The sequence below is a fragment of the Plectropomus leopardus genome, chromosome 20, assembly GCF_026936395.1.
Source record: "Plectropomus leopardus strain MGB_pleo_1.0 chromosome 20, ASM2693639v1, whole genome shotgun sequence".
Classification (NCBI taxonomy): Eukaryota; Metazoa; Chordata; class Actinopteri; order Perciformes; family Serranidae; genus Plectropomus; species Plectropomus leopardus.
Window position 1 is genome coordinate 27,948,024 of NC_142195.1, and position 20,072 is coordinate 27,968,095.

The 20,072-nt window shown below is 35.6% G+C and overlaps 1 protein-coding gene across 1 annotated transcript; it reads right to left on the minus strand.

The window, feature by feature from the left end:
* Positions 1-1,382: 1,382 nt before the first annotated feature.
* On the minus strand, positions 1,383-20,012 carry hip1ra (huntingtin interacting protein 1 related a). Its single transcript, XM_088070924.1, has 33 exons — positions 19,780-20,012; positions 19,315-19,378; positions 18,255-18,397; positions 18,098-18,154; positions 17,216-17,296; positions 17,044-17,120; positions 16,890-16,951; positions 16,011-16,151; positions 15,478-15,535; positions 15,318-15,393; positions 14,643-14,780; positions 14,421-14,543; positions 13,912-14,095; positions 13,727-13,815; positions 12,982-13,098; positions 12,776-12,877; positions 11,599-11,793; positions 10,488-10,598; positions 10,214-10,408; positions 9,941-10,088; positions 9,155-9,241; positions 8,516-8,623; positions 8,296-8,432; positions 7,096-7,206; positions 6,940-6,998; positions 6,829-6,859; positions 6,665-6,727; positions 5,883-5,983; positions 5,684-5,789; positions 4,038-4,161; positions 3,733-3,794; positions 2,070-2,813; positions 1,383-1,672 (listed from the first exon to the last, which is right to left on the minus strand). The coding sequence occupies exons 1-33, from the start codon at positions 19,858-19,860 to the stop codon at positions 1,637-1,639; spliced, it is 4,011 nt and encodes a 1,336-aa protein (XP_087927050.1). The 5' UTR covers positions 19,861-20,012; the 3' UTR covers positions 1,383-1,636.
* Between the last annotated feature and the right edge of the window lie 60 nt (positions 20,013-20,072).

Here is a 20,072-nt window from a genome sequence, read left to right on the forward strand (position 1 = left end):
GGAATTTGACTTGGTGTTCAGGTGCAAAACAATTAACATAGAGGAAGAATAAAAAAAATATATAGGAACTTTAAACAGAATAAGAAATAAGACAAGAAATACAGAAGCAATATAAAAATATCAATATTGATAATTCAGGTATATGTTGCATATTCTTGATAGTATTTTTTTTCTTTTTTGCAATTTTCTTTTTTTTTCTACACATAACTACCACTTCCAAAAACTGTGGAACTATTTCATTTTAATTTATATATATTTTGCATATGTCTTTTAGAGTATTTCTATTTTTCCACTAATCTATTTACACTTGCGTTTACAGTTAATTATATATTTATATATATATATATATATATATGTTTAATTATATATATGAAATAAATATATATTAAAATATAAAGTAAATATTTTATGTTATGCACCAATTCTCCAATGCAAATGTCTTGTATCTGAAAACCAGTTTACAAAGAATTAAAAAAAAAAATAAAAAAATAAAGTAGGCTCAAAGGATTAATGCACATTAGCCAAATTTAAACTAGAGCATTACATCAATGTGAAGACGCCACGCGTTTTATTTTGAAGGTCCATGTCTCTTATTCCGGTATGCTAACTCGTGCTAACTTGCTGCAGCTGCTGTTAAATCCGTGGATCTATTATAAATAAAGGTTTGGTCCCTCTGGGAGTCTACAGTGGCCACTTCCATAGTGGTGAGATTGCACTTTGTAATGCGCATGACAGAAATAACAGACAGATGAGGTCGCTGTGAGAATATATTACAGCACGAGGAGACCCTCGCTGGTTGCAAGAAGTATTTAGATCCTTTAATTCAGTATAAGTACTAATGCCAGACTGACAAAATACTTCACTACGGGTAAAAGTCCTGCATTCAAGTAGAGTACAAGTATCTTGAATCTATACTAGACCAAATGTATTTACTTTTAGTTTTATTTCACCACTCACCATGGACGGACAACTGAATGGGCATACTGGACACAAAGTCAAGGGCCCCCAAAATTAAAATGTATTAACTAAGAAGAGATGCAAAATAACCACAAAGAGATGCAAAGATAAAGAACCATAAAATAACTAACACAAAATTAACTCATAGAGATATGAAATTACTAAAAATTAAAAATTAACCAATAGAGATACAAAATGACAAAAAAAACCAAGAGATAGAAAATGATAAAAAAAGACACAAAATTACCCCACAGATACAAAATGGCAAAAAAAAAGACACAAATCACCCAAAGCAGACACAAAACAACCAAGAGAGACACAAAATTACCTCAAAGAGATAGAAAACAACCACAAAGACACACAAAAGGACAGAAAAAGACACAAAATTAAACAGACAAAATTATGTGGATAAACACACGTCCACATTCAGCCTCAGATAACTTTATTATCTTTAATAAATCACCTCAGTATACAACAGCAATCACTGACATAAAACAGGCTTTGGTATGATTACAAAATACATTTAAAAGTATTAATTTGAACATTTATCTGACCGATTTCTTTTTACAGAGCTGGAACATTAGATTGAAATCATATTTTGTTTTATTTTAACAAATATTAAGGACTTATATTTCCATTGATTGTTGAGTAAAACGTCAGATTCTTCTTCAGTCGGGCTTCATGAGTCTCCCGTTCCAGTTTCACCTCGTTTGAACTGCAAATTTAAAAAAAAAAAAAGAAAAGAAGAAAAGACTCTTTTATACACCATCCACCAAACATGATCCTTTAATGTAAAACTTTAATTATTAGCCCGGGCTATTATTTGCTTAAATGAACTCAACAGGCTTAACAAAAGAAGAAACGACCCAGAAGTTAGCAAGAAATCTGTGAAAAATACAAAAAATTACCTGGAAATTTACCAAAAAAACCCCAAGAAATTAAAACAAAAAAAAATTATAATAATTCTTTAAAATAATATTAAATATATAATTCTGATAATTATGAATATTGACATTTTTTCCTTTGCTCTTTAAAAAAATATTAATTTCTTTCTTTTTTACTATTAAGCATATATGATGATAAAACTCTAGCAGGCGGGTTTTAGCACTTACCGCATTCTTCAGCAAGTTTCCAGATTTGGTGAAGATGTTGGGTTTCCTCGAGGCCGGTTTGGTGGTCTCGGCGTTGTTTTGCGGGTTCGCGCGGGACAGAGACGGAGACTGCGGCCGCGAGAGGCTGGAGGTTTGAGTCGTGGGCGGCGACAGCGAGTAAGACTGAGGGTTTAGGTAATTTTGGGTTTGGTTCGGTATGTAGGGCTGAGACGGCGTGTACGGTTGAGACGGGGTATAGGTTTGTGGAGGTGTGTAAGGTTGAGAAGGTGTGTATGTTGTTGAGGGTGTGTATGCTGCAGAGAGTGTGTATGTTGCAGAGGGTGTGTTTGTTGCAGAGGGTGTGTATGTTGCAGAGGGTGTGTATGTTGCAGAGGGTGTGTATGTTGTTGAGGGTGTGTATGTTGCAGAGGGTGTGTATGTTGCAGAGGGTGTGTATGTTGCAGAGGGTGTGTATGTTGCAGAGGGTGTGTATGTGCTTGTCGGTGTGTACGACTGTGTTTGCGCCGGAGCAAACGGGTTGGTGGGCGCGAGGCTCTGTGTGTTCAGGTACGGCTGCGTCTGTGAGAAGGACTGAGTTACTGTCTTGGAGTCCAGCAGAGTCGGCGGCGGCGGCGGCGGGAAGCTATCGGCCCCGTCCTCGGCGTCAGCGGCCCCGGAGGCCCCCAGCTCGTAGTGCCTCTTCCTCAGCTCCCCCAGACGGACTCGCTCCTGCTCCAGCTGAGTCTCCAGCTGCAGCACCTTCACCTGAGAGAGAACAATAACGTGATTAATCATTTCAGCTCCACCTGTGTTTCAGAGTAAAGATCTTTATTTAAACGTGAGTAAAACTGTGAGATAAATGTTGAGTGAAACTAGAAGGCTGAAGGAATGAAAATAAAAGACTACAAAAGTACAAGTAAGTCATATTTGTACTTAACTTTGGCATTTTTCAGCCTGGACCCTATTTTCCCCAGTTTTTGTTTTTCTTTTTAATTTAACCAGATTGCAATTTTTGCCTGTTTTACTGTTTTATTAGCTGGTATATCTTTTTGATATTCTAAATTTTTTTTATATATTATTATAGCTTGTGCTGTTATTTATTCATTTACATTTTATCTATTTGGAGTATTTTATTGATTTATTCTTTATTATTATTATTATTATTATTATTATTATTATTATTATTATTATTATTATTATTTATTAATCATTTATTTTCATAATTTTATTTATAGGTTTTAGACTGCCTCTGGTGTTTCCTCTCTGATGGTAGCGTTTCGTCAATACTTCAATACAGCAAACTGCTTCTGGCACTACTTTCTCCAACTGTCACTCGTATTTTGAGTCTGCAATAAGTCACACCTCGCGAGGTCTTAAGATGAGACTTCTCGAGTGAGATTCAGACTCAATAACACACAGACTGGATCAAGTAAAAGTTGAGAGAAACTTCAGACACTTAATAACAATCTGAGCTTGTCTGTGGCAAAAATAACCTCTTTAAATGAATGCTCGGTGACGGTACACGATTGCCCCGTCTGGTTACACCGGGGGCGTTGCGCGCTCTCTCTCTCTTTACTGGACCAGTTTCAAAAAACGTTGCTCATATCAGCCACTAAAGCACAGAAACATGAGAAAATAGAGTCCGGGATGAAAGTTACTCTGTAGGATAAAGGTTTGGACTCACCTGAGCTTCCATCTCCTCCGTCTTCAGTTTGATCAGAGACATGCCGGAGAAGTCCATCACACCTGGAACGACATCACAGAGTAACGAAAACGTTTGTCTCTCAACCTCTTTGGTCCAGACTGAAAAATATCAACAACTTTTCCATGAATTGCGATGACGTTTTGTGCATATTTTCCATAGATTTTGGCGACATTCTGACTTTACATCTTCTGCCGTCATCACATTAAACGTCAACGACCCCGATGTTTACAAAACGCTTTGGCAGAAGATATCTGACGCCGCACTCCCTGCGCTCCCCCTCTCACTTTGGTCGGAGATCTGCTGCTGTCCGTGTTTGGTGGAGGTGACGACCACAGCTGCCATGTCGTTCACGTGCCGCGAGGCCTGTTTCAGCGTGTGCAGCTTCTTGTTGTTGCGGTCGGCCTTCACCTGAAATTACACGGATACAGCGATTGAGTGAAGAATACACTAATGATGTCTTTGCAGCTGTATTTTTACCTCAGTTATTTATTGTTTTGTACTGTTTACTGTACATTTGTAAAGCTGGTTAAGTTTAGAGTATTTATTACTTATTTTTCCAAGATTTTAGGCATCTATAGCTTTGATCCATCAGCATTTTATTGTACTTGTACAGTGACAATAAAAATATCTATCTATCTATCTATCTATCTATGCTTCTGTTTCTGTTCTTTTGTCCACATTATATAAGTAAATTCATTTGTGAGTGCTGGTATTATGTTTAATTTTACCAGAAATTTGGGGTACCATGTAGAGAAAACAGCTACTCCTACATTCAACATTTGCAAAAAAATAAAAAATCGTATTATGCTTATTTTTAAAGGGTCGATTCGCAGTGAAAAATAAAAAAAATTTACTAAAAATATTGTAGAAAAAAAATCATGAAGCTGTACAAAAGAAGAATTGAGATAAAAAAGTGGATATAGTTCAAAACCTGAATGAATATCAAGAAAAGTTTCATTCACAGCATTCACTTTAATTCAACTATTTTATAAAGAGGAACTAGTCCCAATGTAAACTGCTGATAGTTTATTCTGTCAAACACTAAGAGGCATAAAAATATATATATATTTGTCACTAATTTCATGTCAGACTCGGCACTAATTCTCATACACGCATCATTATTGTTGTTGTTGTAGTTGTTATTATTTTATCTATTTTTTATTATCAAATTGTCTTATTTTTTCCTCATTTACTTACCTTTTTTTTTTACTATGTTTGTACATGATTATGTTAATGTTTCACCTGATTCTATTAAATTTATACTGTTGTCTTCTTTTGTCATTCTTAGTAGTAATTGAGTAGTGATCTATGTAAAAGTTTTAATACTGCTGTTTCTGGTGTGTGTATATACATATATATATATATATATGTATATAACACACACACACACACACACACACACACACACACACACGTATATATTTAATTTAGCTCTAAAATCTCAATTCAATTTTTGGACTTTTTTCTGTACTTTTTAATGGAATATTGAAAACTCCAACAGTTATAAAAATAAAAAATGAGGGGAAATGTCTGAAAAATCCCATGACATTACATATAATACATATCCCTAATATCTTCTATTTTTCTCTTTTTCTGTATTAAAAGCCTAACTCAGGACAGGAGCTGAAAACTAGAAATAGCTTTAATCTCTGTATGTGTAACATCAGTTACCACAGCTGTATTGTAACAGGCGGGATTTGTACTATATTTTTTTGCATTTTTCCCTATAAAAAAAAACAATATTAATAAATAAATAAATAAAAAACATCTGCACCAGACAAAAACAGCTCCTCACTCGCAATATTTCTGAAAATATTTAGTGACATTTTAGACGGAAAATGATCCTGACTGAGTGAATTGTGAAAGTCAGTAGCAGTACCTGAAGGGTTAACCCTGTATTTACTGGGAACTGTGTGTGAAAGAGCCTCACCTTCGAGGCAGCGACCAGCTGAGCCGTGCTCCCGGCGATCTCATGCGAACAGGCGATGAGCTCCTCGTACGTTCCCTGTTCACCCACGACGCGGTCAGCTGAGTCCCTGACAGCAAAGAGGCCAAGTACACATTTATTATACCATTTTATATTCAGGATTTATAACTAATGATAATAATATATGTGTTTGGATTCTTACAGCAGCTGCGTGGCGCCCCAGCCCACAGCTTTGGAGGCCGAGATGAGTCCTTCTGTCCAGCGAGAGTTTTTGGCGTAAAACTCTGTAACAGATGCTGCTCCCTACAGGAAGAACGATTATAAACCTGTCACTAAACGCAACATTTAACATACAAATTAACCTGTTTTTTATACCACACAGAATGAAATTGAACACTTCTTTCATACCGGTCAAACTAGTACAGACAATGAGGCCTACAATTCGTTATTAGTTACGTTATAATTTACATCACATTTTTTAAATGAAAATTCCCAATAATATTATTTATCAGTTTATGTGACCCAGATATAGGGCTGAAAATTAAGGGATGGATCAACAATTAACAATTAACACTTTCAAATCTAAAAAAAAAATAAAAAAATCTGCTGTGCCTTTACTGATTGTTTTTTCAAGGATTCAAGGACAACACAACACAACAACACAACTTTAATTTTCTTTGTTGCAATTTACAAATTATTACAGTAATTTACTGTATCACTGGTCTGTGTATTTTATTCATTTATATCTCTTTTAATTTAATTTAATTAAATTTTTAATTTTAATTAAATTATTTGTTTAAATTTTAATTTAATTTCATTTAATTGATTTTATTGTTTTTTTATGATATTGTAATTATTTTTCCCTGCCTATACATAGCACTTATGATGTAATTACTTTGTTTACAATGTGCCATATGAATAAAGCTGCCTTGGCTAAATGACAATTAATTATTTAAAGTTAATCTAAGTTTTTTGCACACTCACCCTGCCTCCCTCCACGATGTCTTTCTGCAGGTCAGTAGCAGCGGTCACCAGCATGTGAACAGCCTGGACATGAAAAAAGGAAGCAGAAGAAGAAACACAGAGTGAAAATGAATCAGAGAAGCTCACAAATATGTTTTAAAAGTTTTAAAAAAAAGACTTCTCACCTTCATCAGGTCTGAGCAGGATCCCAGGATACTGAGACAGAACAAGAAAAAACACAGATTAAAGAGAAGCTTAAAAATGGACAATTTAAGATGATGCAGCATTTATCTCACCTCTGGTTGACCTCCAGCTTGATCCCAGAAGTGTCTCTCTTTGCCTGATTCATTATCTCCTAAAATTTAAAACAAAAATGTTAATGTGTGCGTGTGTGTGTGTGTGTGTGCGTGGTCCACAGTTCTTCAGGTTTATCTGTCATCGTGTGTCCTTACGTCCATCCGCAGCACAGCCTCTTCGATGGCGGTCGACGTGGCGATCATCTCCTTGTCCACCATGTATCCCAGCTCTTCCTTCAGCACATCGTGACCTTTCGGACGCAGATCCTAAACGTGAACACACAGTTAAAGTACGCATCAAAAACACAGCACAGAGTACTTTGTCAGGTACAATCTGTGTGGAGGCCTGTGAAAAGTTACTGTACTGTATTTTAGTCCAATTTGAGGTACTTGTGCTTTACCCGAGTGTCTTTATTTTTTGCCACTTTATACTTCTACGACACTAGACCTCAAATTTTGTATATTTTACTAGTTACTTTGCAGATTCAGAATAAAATATTCGACTATATATTCTATATTTTGACAGATGAAACATTAAAGTAAACAAACAAATACATCTCAATTATAACCTAATAGCATAATACATATATAATTCTGCATAATAAGTGCTTTTAATTTTGGTACGTAACCCTTTCAAAAATAGATTAACATCAGTTTTCTTGTGCTGCTGTCATATGCCTTTCACAAGCATTTAAACCATTTTTTTATTGCTGATTTTTCAAAAATATGGAGAAAAAAAGCAATCACCACCTTGGCATTAAATGCCCCACAAATTGCAAAAAAATGTATAAGATGACAAGAAAATGATCTGAAAATAGTCTTTAAAAATTGAAAAGAATCATTAGAGAATCCTCAAACAACTAAGAATAATACAAAGAAAACAATATTCATGATAATTATATTATACATTTAAAATTAGGTTGTATAAATATATCTTTAATATAAATATTAATATTTATTTATTTTTCTTTCGTTAGAACTTTTTTTCAGGTAATTTCCTGATTTTTTCCCTTTTGTTATGTTTTTGGTCTTTTCTTGTAAAGCTTCTTGTTGCTGTCTTTCTATGCAGCAGAGTGCAGAGTATTTTCACACTGGGATATTATTATATTTACTTTGGTAAAAAATCTGGAAATTTCTTACACCACGGGTAACAGGCAGAGCAATTCAAGTTTTGTATCTTTTATTATTTTTTATATTGTTTTTATTATTTTTTAGCTTTTAATTTGTGTTGTTAATTTAGATGAGTTTCAACAAAAATAAGGGAAAAAGTGAGCACTCTACATCTGTCTTTTTTTGTCAGTGCCAATTGTTTTTTGTTAATGCTCAATAAAGATATGTAAAAAAAATCTGCCTCACCTGTGCTTGAGCGAGGAGGCGTTGGACGGCGTAGCGTACGGCGGAGGGATCTGCTCTCGGTAAACTGGCCTGAATCTTCAGGTCCTTCAGGAACTGAAGACAGTTATTGGCACAGTCCCGACAGCCGTCCGTTAATCCTGCATCAGACAGCCAGTGTTTTATTGTTGGTGTATTTAATAAACGTCACTCTGACGTCAGGATGTGAACGTGCGTCTCTTACGGTCGGCCTGGTCGACGGGAGCGGAGTGAGACGTCGCGGCTCCGTTCACGATCGTGTCAGCGGCGAGGTGAGAGAACTGAGTGACGGATCTCAACAAACCACTGGCGTCTGAAAAACAACACAGGAGCAGAGCTGGGATGTAACGAAGTACATCTGCTTAAGTGCTTTAATGAAGTACAGATTTAAGGTGCTTGTACTTTGAGTATTTGTATTTAATGCAACTTTATGCACCTGCTCCACTGCGACTCAGAGGGAAGTATTGTACTTTTAGCAGTAATATTAACCCCAAAATATCACATACAACAGGAAACATTTTCTCCACAATCTATACTTTTACTTTGAGTACTTTTAAGCAAATTTTACAGATAATACTTACGGATTTTTACTAATGTACATTTTTTTAAGTAAGTTTACGTGTAGTGGAGTATTTTCACTGTGTGGTATTTGTACTTTTACGAAAGTAAAGGACCTGAATACGTCTTCCATCTCTGTAGGAGACATTGTATACTTATATTATCTGAACTTAAACATACTTTATCGTGAAACCTGAAAACACACACGCACACGCACGCACGCATGCACACACACACACACACACACACACACACACACACACACACACACACACAGCTCACTCACCATTCCTGTTCCCCAGGTAGACGGTGTGGCTCTGCTGCATTTTGTCGATTGAACACAAAGTGATTTCAGCTCGATTCACCAAATAATCTAAAAAACACAAAGAGAGCTCATGAGAGAAACAAAACTAATCTAAGTGGGACTATGTATTATGGAGTTAAGGGTATTAACGGGTATTTGTAAAGGTTAAAACACACTATAATGTAGTTGTAAACAGATTTAAGGATGTTTTTAAGTAATTTACCAACGTACATGTAAGCTTGTTGTTAACTGTGTAGACAAATTATTCATTATTATCAATAATAATACAAAATAAATCAATTTACATATTCATTTAGTTATTTTAATTTTATTCATTTTTTTTTTTAAATTATTATTTTTTATAACTAGTTTTATCTAATCTATCTATCTATTTAATTATTTTTAACTTTAATCTCCCATATCTAGCAATTTTGTACAAGTTTAAAACACACTATAATGTAGTTGTAAGTGGATTTTAGGATGTTTTTAAGTATTTTACCATCGCAACTGTGTGGACAAATTATCAATTATTATCAATAATAATACATTTATTTTATCTATCTATCTGTCTATCTAATTAATTTTTTTAATCTTAATTCTTTATTTATTTTTACTAATTTTGGTATTTTTCTTGTACTTCTGGGTAGTTTCTTCTTATGTTGCACTTTGCCTTCTTCCAGTTTTTTTTTTTTTTTAAATGCTCATATTGAGTAAATTCAGTGTAACAAATGTGATTTTCGTTGGGGGAGAAATGACAAAAAGCGTTACCAGGTGAGCTGGTGCAGCTGACGTGTATGGGGTCGTCCAGTTTGGCCACAGCGTCCAGTATGATGCCCTCAGCCTCCACCACAGCACACTGCAGCAGACAGAACTGCTCCTCCTGCAGCTTGTGGGCCAGCTCTCCTTCACGACAGGCCTGATGTCACACACACACACACACACACACACACACACACACACACACACACACACTCTTTCTCATTAGTAACTAAGCAGCATGAAACTCATTACGCTGTGCACGTGATAAAGTGTGTGCAGCACCTGCTGCTGTAGCTGAGCGTGCAGGTTTCCCAGCTCCATGCTGCTCCTCTGCCTCTCCTGCTCCAGGGAGCTCTGGTGGAGCTGCGCCTGCTGCCTGAGGGAGTTCAGCTCGGCCTCCTGGTCCCTCACCGAGCGCAGCAACGCGTCCCGCTCCGCCTGCAGCCCCGCCAGCGAGCTGCTCAGCTGGCTGCCGCTCTGAGGGGCAAAATATGCATCTGTGAGTGTTTCTTTTTTTAACTCTCCAGAGGCAATCATAGAAAATAATCATTCCTACCATTTCTTTGCTCTGCAGGGCGCTGTTGGTGCGATTCAGCTCCGCTCGAGTCGAGTCCAGCTCTCGCCTCAGACGGTCGATCTCCAACTTCTGCTCTGCGTTGATGGCAAGCTTTGGGAAGGAAGGTTTATTTACTTCAAAAACAATCTCATTCAAATAGCTTATATAACACATTAAAAGGTATTCAGACAAGATTTAACAGAAACACAAGACACATGAAACAAAGGATTTAAAGAGGATAAAAAAATATAAGTATGCTAGATTTAATAAAAAATGAAAAGAAAAGAGCTACTGACAAGTGAGAAATATCGTCCCAAAGTTTGATTTAAAACCAATGATTAAAATCTATGATAACCACAGATCTTATTTAAGGCATTTTACCAAAAACTCATTCAAAAAACCCCGAAACTTTGAGACGAGGGAACCATAAGTGCAAAAATGCTAACAGACTTTTAGGACGCCGCTCAATTTTTTTCTGTATTATCTTTTAAATGTTTGTTAATTGTTAAATGTGGAAATTAATAAACACATAATTGTAAAAAAAAAAAAAAGTCAGGAAAAACTGATGCAGACGAAAAGCTGTGTTGTGCACTTCTGACTGTTAGAACCGCACATTTTTTGCCATCAAATTGCAGATACTTTTTTTTATAAAATGCAATTTTAGTATTTCGCTTAAGGTGTAATTCTACCAAATTCTATTTTTATTATATTAAACTGACTATTTGTTTTTTTTCTACCTAACATTTTAAACAAATTTTGTTACGAGATTAATTACTCTTTTATTTGATTAAGTTACTTCCATTTTTTTTTACATATATTCTATATAGATTTTTTTCTAGACTTTTTTTGTATCTACTTTTTGTTTTTTTATTTATATATATTTATTGTAGTTACTTTTATTTTCAGATTTCTATTATATTATATTGACTTTTGCACTTACAACGAATTGCACCGGGGAAAAAAAAATACTTCATAAATTGATGCAGGTTGTTATCATATTCCACGGTGTAGATTGTATATTTTCTTCGCAAAGGCATTTCTTTTAAAGGGTTAAGAGGCGGTCCTCAGGGTGCCTCTGCGTGGGTCGTTTCTGTGTATCCTGAGTCCGTACCTGCTGCTGTAGCTGAGCTCTCAGAGCCTCCAGCTCTCGGAGGAGTCGCTCTCTCTCCAGGTCCTGGGAGCCCTGCTGCTGCTGCGCCTGCAGTCTCAGCGAGGAGATCTCGGCGTCTTTCTCTCTGGCGGAGCGCAGCAGCATGTCCCGCTCCGCCTGCAGAGCCGCCAGGCTGCCGCTCACCTGAGATCCCTCCTGAAGAAAACGACATATATGTGAGTGCAAATAAAAGGCCTCTAGATAAGAGGATTCACGGGATACAGCTGTAAACTGAGCCAAGTCTGTTCATGTGTCTCACTCATAGCAGCACCGAAACCGTAACGATATCAAAGTGACACTTTTTTCACTATATTGGTTTTTTTTAAAATATTAACAAATATTTAAATTAAACACAAGCAGCCATAAGGGAACTTTATGGAAGCCCAAATGTGCCAATGTGATAATTTAAAAAAAAAAAATCCTGTAACTCATTAAGAAAATTTCTGAAGACTTTATATTTAAAAAAAAAATACTGACTAAATATCTACAATGATAAAACATCTAAAAAAAATTGACTTAATATCTAAAATAATTACTTATTTTTTCATAAATAATGACTTATCATAAATAATGATTTGATATTGCAAAATGCTTACTTATTATCTTAAATCAAAGACTTGATATCTTAAAATAATGCCTTTATCTCTCAAAATCATGACTTTTTATCAAAACATAATGATGGCATATCAAAAAATAATGACTTTGTATTTTAAAATAATGAGAAACTTTCTCAAACAATGAAAATAATTAAATTGTCTAATTGTTTTGAGATACTTATTATTTTCACTACAATAATAACCACGCCATTGATTATTTCAATAAAGTTTGTTATTATAATGATTTAAAGGATCTTTTTTGCCATTACATTGGCAGAAATGGGCTTCCACGGCACTATACGTGTACAGTAAATATCAGATTAGTATACAAGAATCTGACGAGGTATCAATCTATACTTGGTGCTTCAGAAATTTGGGTCAATACTCAAAAAGAATTGAACATATTTACTGAGTACAGGGGTTTTTTTTATGTTTCTTTTGTGTGAATCTTTACTCCCTCTTCTAAAACTAAGCCATGATATCTTCAGTGCTTGGTGCAATAATAAAAGTCTGTTTAACTGTTATTTGATGTTCAGTCTCACCATCTCTTTACTGTCCAGAGTGCTGCGGAGAATTGCCATCTCTGCTCTTTGCTCCAGCAGCTCTTTGTTCAGGCGCTCGACCTCCTGCTGCTGCTGATTCATCTGATCAGGAGAGGAGAAACTTAATCAATACTCAAGATTTTCTTTGAAAACACCATCTCGGAGGCTGTTGTTTAGCTGCGGCGGTTATGAATCAAAGGCCTCACCGTGTTTCTTCCCTGTTGCCGCAGATTTTCCAGCTCATTTTCCAGCTGCTGTTTGATTCTCAGCAAATCGTCTTGCCCTTGTTTCGTATTCGACAGCAGCTTCACTGTTTCTGCATTCTGCACAAACACACAGACATTTCAGAGCAACTAAAAAATCAGTTTACATAATAGAACATTTTGTGTGATTAATTTAGATATCTGTATAACTGATGCATTTATTCTGCTTTGGAAAAGCCTGAGGGGAGGAGTGGAGGTTAACTGCACTTAAACTTATAACAAAAACTGTTTAAAGAAATTAATTCCTTCTTTAGAGAGATGGAGAGAATAGGAGACAAGCAGAAGAAATGGAAAAAACTTACATATAATATTAGGGGAAAGAGAGCGCTAGACAGAAAGTGGTGGTCCAAGTGGGAGACACCGACAATTAATGAATATATTATTATTTTTTTCCTTTTTTTTGGTGACACTATAACTATGTGAAATTTCTTAGTAGTGACTGTCAGATTTTTTGTTTTGTTTTGTTTTTATGGCTGTTTGGTTCAATTAGGATTAAGAGATTTATTATATGTTTATCTAAGATTTAACATTACATCACTGTTTTCAACTCGGAAAAATAAAGTGAAAATTCAATTTGAGAAATAACTTTAAGGCATCGTGGCACATAAATAAAAAATATTCACTAAACTTTTCATGGCCTCATTTCCCACACAGAGCAAAAACAAAGAGCTCTGAGGGAGCAGCTCACCTTCTTCATTAAGTCGGCGTGGCTGGTGATCAGCTCTGCGTGTCTCTCTTTGAGCTGAGAGAAACGGACCTCTGCTGCCTGAGCTCTGTCTGCGGGGACACGAGGGGACACGAGGGGACAAAGAGGACGCTCGGTGAGAATCAGCTTCACTTTGACTTCACCTGAACACAAATCTGTTCACTCACTGTCTGCCTCCTTGAACCCGATCTGAGCGCCGGCGTTGGCGACGTTGGCGCTCCGTAAAGCTTCCACCTCCATCCGCAGGTGCTCCTTTTCCACCATGGCCATCTGTTTGTGGGTGCGCTGCTCCTCGACCTCGGCCTCCAGGCGATTCACCTGAGCCTTTAACTCCGTCACGCACCTCTGAGCCTGAGAGGAGCAACAGGAGGAGAAAATGTGCATTTCTGGAAAGCATGAATACGTTACATTGTGTCTTTTTAGCCCTCAAACAAGATCTTTTCCTAAAATTAACCAAGTGGTTTTGGTGCCTAAACCCAACTACTTGTGACACATTGCGTTGTTGAAATGTAGGCTTCACGTATCCGCTACATAAAAATGTGCAAATGCAATGTATCGTGGTTTGCAGGAAGATATAATGCCGACATTTATTCTATTGTTTTCACAGTGTGGTGGTAGTACTTTAACTTAATTAAAGGATCTGAATACTTTCTCCACCCACTGACGCTCGTCTCACCTCAGTCTTGATGAGCTGCAGTTCTGGTTTGAGCACCTCCAGCTCTCTCTTCAGACTCTCGTTCTCTGTTTCTCTCTGATCCACCGACACATCAGGAGCTCCCATCTGGCTCAGCAGATAATACTGCAGTGACGAAAAAGCAAAAACGACTAAATCATAGCTGTGACGCTATAAAAAGGGTTGAAAAACATTAACAGCATTTATCTCTGGACTTGTACGCACTGGTTGCATCTGTGGCGTCTCTCTGATCTCTGGTTGCGGCTCCGCTTCCTCCTCCTCTTGACGCTCCTCGTTGGGGATCACCACCACCGCCTTTTTATATTCAGCCAAGGCAGCCGCACGCAGGAAGTTTGGAGGAGCCTGTGCAATAAACAAAGTACATGTACACGACGCACAGTGGTTGAATGTCACTCAAGTACGTTTACTCAAATAAATTTCAAATACATTTTATACGTCCACTCTGATACATTTATCTGGCAGTGTAACTTGAAAATCCCACTTTTACATTTATCCATGAGGATTCATAATGTGATATCATATATAATAGTATAACATTTAAGTACAATTGTCCCATGTTGTATCACTTTAAATACTTTTACTTATTTATTTATTTATTTATTATTGTCTATCGCTTCTTATTTTTGTAAAGGACTTTGTAGTTTTGTTTTGAAAAGTGCTATACAAATAAAGTTTATAATTACTATTATCATCTGACTGATTATAGTTACAGACTTTTGCTTCAGTAACATCAATGTAGGACTTTTACTTGTAGTGGAGCAATTTAAAGTGTGATAACAGTATTTTTACTTAAGTAAAGGATCTGAATACTTTTTACACCTCTGCTGATGGAAAAATAAACAGATCAGATGCACATTAGGAAACATTTAAGTTACTTACGTCGGGCAGATCTGGGATTTGAATGACACTTTTAAAGAACTCCATTTCTCTGGCTCTGTTGAAGAACTGCGTCAGGCTGCAGAGGAAAACACAGCTGTCACCCACAGAACCAATAAGAGGTACAAAAATGTGTTTTTGCATTATAATATTAATAACCTACCCGTTAAAAAGATCACGAAACCGCTCCCGGTGTCCCAGAAGAACATCTGGAGCAATGCCTGTAAAACAAAGGATATTTAAACAACAACGACAAAAAAAGAAAGAAAGAGAAACACAAGGAAAAAGGGAATAGGCAACTTGGTAAGAAATGTCTCACACATTGCAAGAATTTAAGAAATTTGGAATTTTTTTTTTTAACGAAAGGGAAACTGTGCAGAGAGCTCTGTTTAGATATCAGAAATATATATATGTATATATGAAAAAAATCTTTAAAAAAATTATATATATTTTTTTTTTAAAGATTTTTTTCCATGTTATTTCCTTTTTTTCTTTGTTTTTTTTTTTGCTTATTTTTAGGGATTTTTTATTGTAGTTTTTTAAAAATCTGTGATAATTTTGGTATTATTTTGTCTCAAATTGATCATTGCCTTCTTCCCATGTTTTTGAAATAAATTAAGCCAATTTATCTCACTTTTAATCTAACATTGTAAGGATTAATTTGAATAATAAAAAACATATTTTCATGTCACTCACGGCTGTGAAGTTTGAACATGAGCAGGACGGAGAAGTGGTAGAGGAAGCTGCAGTCCAGTATGAGGGGGATCAGAGGAGCCAGTCTGCACTGTCCGGCTGGAGTGGTAGATTTAGCCCCGTTGGCATCAAGCTGACGCAAAACTTTGAACAAGAAAAACACAAAATTAAAGACAAATTAAAGGAGTTTTTCTGATTTTAAAAGCATCATGTGACATCCCAAAAGAATAAAGCCTGATACATCTTCTTCTTGTGAGCTAAATACACTAAAAAAAAAAAACAATAACAAAAAAAAAATTAAAAACAAAAACAAACAGTCAAGGAAATGAACTGTAAAAATAACAATAATTCTGCAAAATGTTTTTGACTATGTGATTAAGATAATTATAAATATAGTTTTCCCATTTGCTTTTTAAAAACTAATTTTCTACATCTACAAATTTCTTGCAATCACTAACTCAGCATGAAATAGCCCATAAATAAAAAAAAAATAACTATGGAAAAATAAAGAGAAAACTCTAATGGTAATTATCAGATATTATTTTCATTATTTTTTATTATATTTTAGCACTTTTTCAGGTCTTTTTCTGTTTTTTTTTTTTTTACTTTTCTTATTTGTTTGTTTGGCTATTTTCAGGAGATTTTCTTGTAACTTTTTTTAATTATTTCTTCCAAATTTTTGGGTCATTTCTTTCTTTTCAGTTGCTTTTCATGTTTTTGAAATAAATCAAGCCAATTTGAATTGGTTTCACAGGGTTAAAGCATGTAAACATGCTCTCATAGAAACTAAAATACAAGTATGAACCTTAAAAATAGCTTAATATGGGAACTTAAAAATAAAAAAGCCTGAACATATAGAGAGTCACGTCTCCGAGGACTCACCTGTCTCCTCCATCTTCAGTCCAGCCTCCAAATAATCCATCAGCTCCTGCGTCATATCTAACCTACAACACATCAAAATAATATTAATGAGGCTCATTTAACCACGTTTTTAAATATCAACACTGAACAAAAAGTCGTGGTGTAGAAAACGTACACTTTGGTCATGTCGTTTCCCGCTTCCCTCTCCAGAGTCTCGTCACTGGCCTCCAGGTTGCCCGGGATCACTTTGTGCTGTGGATTTATTTATTTGTTTAACGGTTTTATTATTCTGAGTTTGTCACAGGTCGTTACATAAACCATAAAACAAATATTTATTTATGTGTTACCTTTGTATGAAATTCCAACTTGAGGCAGAGGAATTTGGCAGATAAGGCAACAATGTGGCCGTACCGATCATGCAAGTTTCCCTGAAAAAACAAAAAGATATTCAATTTGTGTATGTTTGCAAAATACAAAACAAAAAGATAAAATGTAAAAAAAAAATAATTAATTGATTAAAAGATATAACTTCCATTTTTGTATGTTTGCAAAATACAAAATAGAGAGATTAATAGTAAAAACAACAACAACAACAACAACAACAACAACAACAACAACAAAAAACAAGATTTGGTTGCCTGATTAGCATCACGTGAGATGATTTAACATGTGTGAGTTTCCTGGATGCAAAACAAGTGTGACAAATGCTGTGACGGTTAACCCTTTGAAACCTACATCAACATCACTTTGGTGCTGATCTCAGACGCCTTTCACAAATATTTAACCCTTTAAAAACTGAACAAATTGGCTCAAAGTCTTTTAAAAACATGGTAAAAAAAAACATGGTGAGAAATGCTCCACAAATTGCAAAAAAATAGAAGATTTAAAAAAAAAAGATAAAATATCTAGGGAAAAAAGAAAAAAGCTGGGGGGGAAGAATTATAATATCGATGACTGTATTTATAATTACAAAATTTCTAAGCCCCTTTATTCAGGTCGTTTCCTTGTTTTTTTTTTTACTTTTTGCAAATTTTCAGGTAATTTTTTTCTTTTTTTAAAAAAAAAAACTCTTCTTTTGTTAAAAACTATATTGTAAATATCATAATAATATATTTAAAATTAGGTTACAGACTTATTATAATTTTTAACCCCTTTTTCATGAGCATCTTTTAAGAATTTCATTGAGTATTTTTACATTTTCACATTGGGAAAAAGACCTGAGTACTCACCCAGAGAACACCCATATCTTTAACGTTGCGGCAGTATCTGTGGGAATCTCTGACTGTCTGCAGGTCAAACACAGACGACCGAGATTAGACATCATTGACACAGAGGAGAAGGATGGAAAAGATTGTGGTGAGGTAAAAAAATAAGATCTGAACTGACATTTCTGTGTCCGTCTCGGAGCACTTTGTGCAGCAGGTAGCAGAACTTCCAGCTGATCATGGAGTTGCTGGACAGCGGCAGGTTGAGGGTGTAAGACCAGAAGGTGGTGGCTCCGCCCTCCTTATGTGTCCCCATGATGATGTCTTCACTGTTGTCAAGGAAACTCCAAAACACTCATAATAATCTCAATCCAATTTTAGATTTGTGTTTTAGCAAGTGAATTACATTAGACTGTGATTAGTTCTTAGGGACAAATTTTTTCGCGCTTTTCATTCTTCTTTTTTATTTTTTATATAATTTTGGCTGTGGTGATGCATATGGCAAAAGTTTTGGCAAGATTGTGTATTTTTGTTTAATATTGGAATATTCAGCTAAACGCCTGCAATAATTTAAAATACACTATAGAAACTAGTTACATTCAGACTGTTACTGTCAAAAAAATGTCAAAAACATTTTTGATCCCACAGCCATCAAAGCATAAAAACATGCATTGTATTATTTCTGGGTAACATTTGGGATTTCTGACTTTTTTTTGTTTTGTTTTTTATACCCTTTTCCACTGGATGACATCATTTTTACCATATTGGGCATACGGACAAAATACATGCTATTTCCTCTAGGTGCACTGTCACAGTCAATGTTGCTGCTAATCACTGACATATGCCAGACTGTGATAATAAATGTATATATATGTATATATATATATATATATATATATATATATATATATATATATATATATATATATATATATATATATATATATATATATATATATATATATATATATTCATCTACACAGTGGCATCATGAGCACATTTTGTGTGCAGAGCAGTATGAGTGTGAGTATTTGACACTGCACAAAAAAATAATATAAATAATAGGAACATAAAAGTGTGCCAACCAATCCTGGTCTCCCCCAACACAGTTACTTTCCACCACTGCTTATCAGTAAATGTTAGCATGCGGATATTAGCAGTTTGCTCAAAATACAACATTACACTTATTGGTCATTGAATAATCAAAGATGCTTTTTGGGGGGTTCTGGTAAAAAGGATACTGCGGACATATTTCTCTTTGAGCGGCGTCTCTCCTGAGATGAGCGTTTTGCTGATGCTGTGGAGCTGAAAGAAAAAAAAACTCGACTGAGTTAAAACAGCTCAACTTTCCTTCAAGTCAACATCTTGCGGAAATAGATGAGAGTAGCAGATTAAAAAAAAGAGACAAAGTTAGATTTACACCAGATATGAGAGCAGGACTTCCTTAAAGCAAAATTAAAAGTTCGCATCGAACCGTTTCCACTCAAATATTGAATTTTAAACTGGTTTTTGGGGTCAATTTTAGCGTCACTATTTGATTTTTTGTGCACCTTCTAAAATTAAAATAATAGTCCTCAAATGTTCCCCAACAAGTTATAATTTAGCTGAATTTAACAAACCGTAAAATCAAAATGGAATCAGGATAAATCACTTAGTTTAGGTGGTAAACAATTAACTTATAAAAGAATAAAAGTTTAATTACTTACCTGTTGTTTAGCAAACTGCTCTTTCTCGGCAGCCAAAGCTTTTTCCGTCTTATTATCAGTTTTGTTCTTCGCTTTGCTCATTTTGTTCCCGTAACTCCCCAGACGCTAAAAATCAGAGTCCACGCAGCGATCCGGCGCCAGGTTTCAGCTCCTCACCTGCGCTCTCGAGCCTCTTTAAAACAACAAAAGGTGCGTCAGACGCGCCGCGCGCATGTCCCCAAAGCGATTCCCCCTTTAATTCGCGTCTCCAAATGAAAACGTCGCAATCTTCCCAAAACAAAGCCGACCTACAG

What these genes read in the sequence shown, in the direction of transcription:
- hip1ra (XM_088070924.1), bottom strand. Translation starts at nt 19,860, where the DNA reads ATGAGCAAAGCGAAGAACAAAACTGATAATAAGACGGAAAAAGCTTTG. An exon ending in ACGCCGACTTAATGAAGAAG is followed by an intron (nt 13,099 to 13,726) that starts GTGAGCTGCTCC and finishes GTGTTTGTGCAG; the next exon opens with AATGCAGAAACAGTGAAGCT. An exon ending in TGGGGCGCCACGCAGCTGCT is followed by an intron (nt 5,790 to 5,882) that starts GTAAGAATCCAA and finishes CTTTGCTGTCAG; the next exon opens with GGACTCAGCTGACCGCGTCG.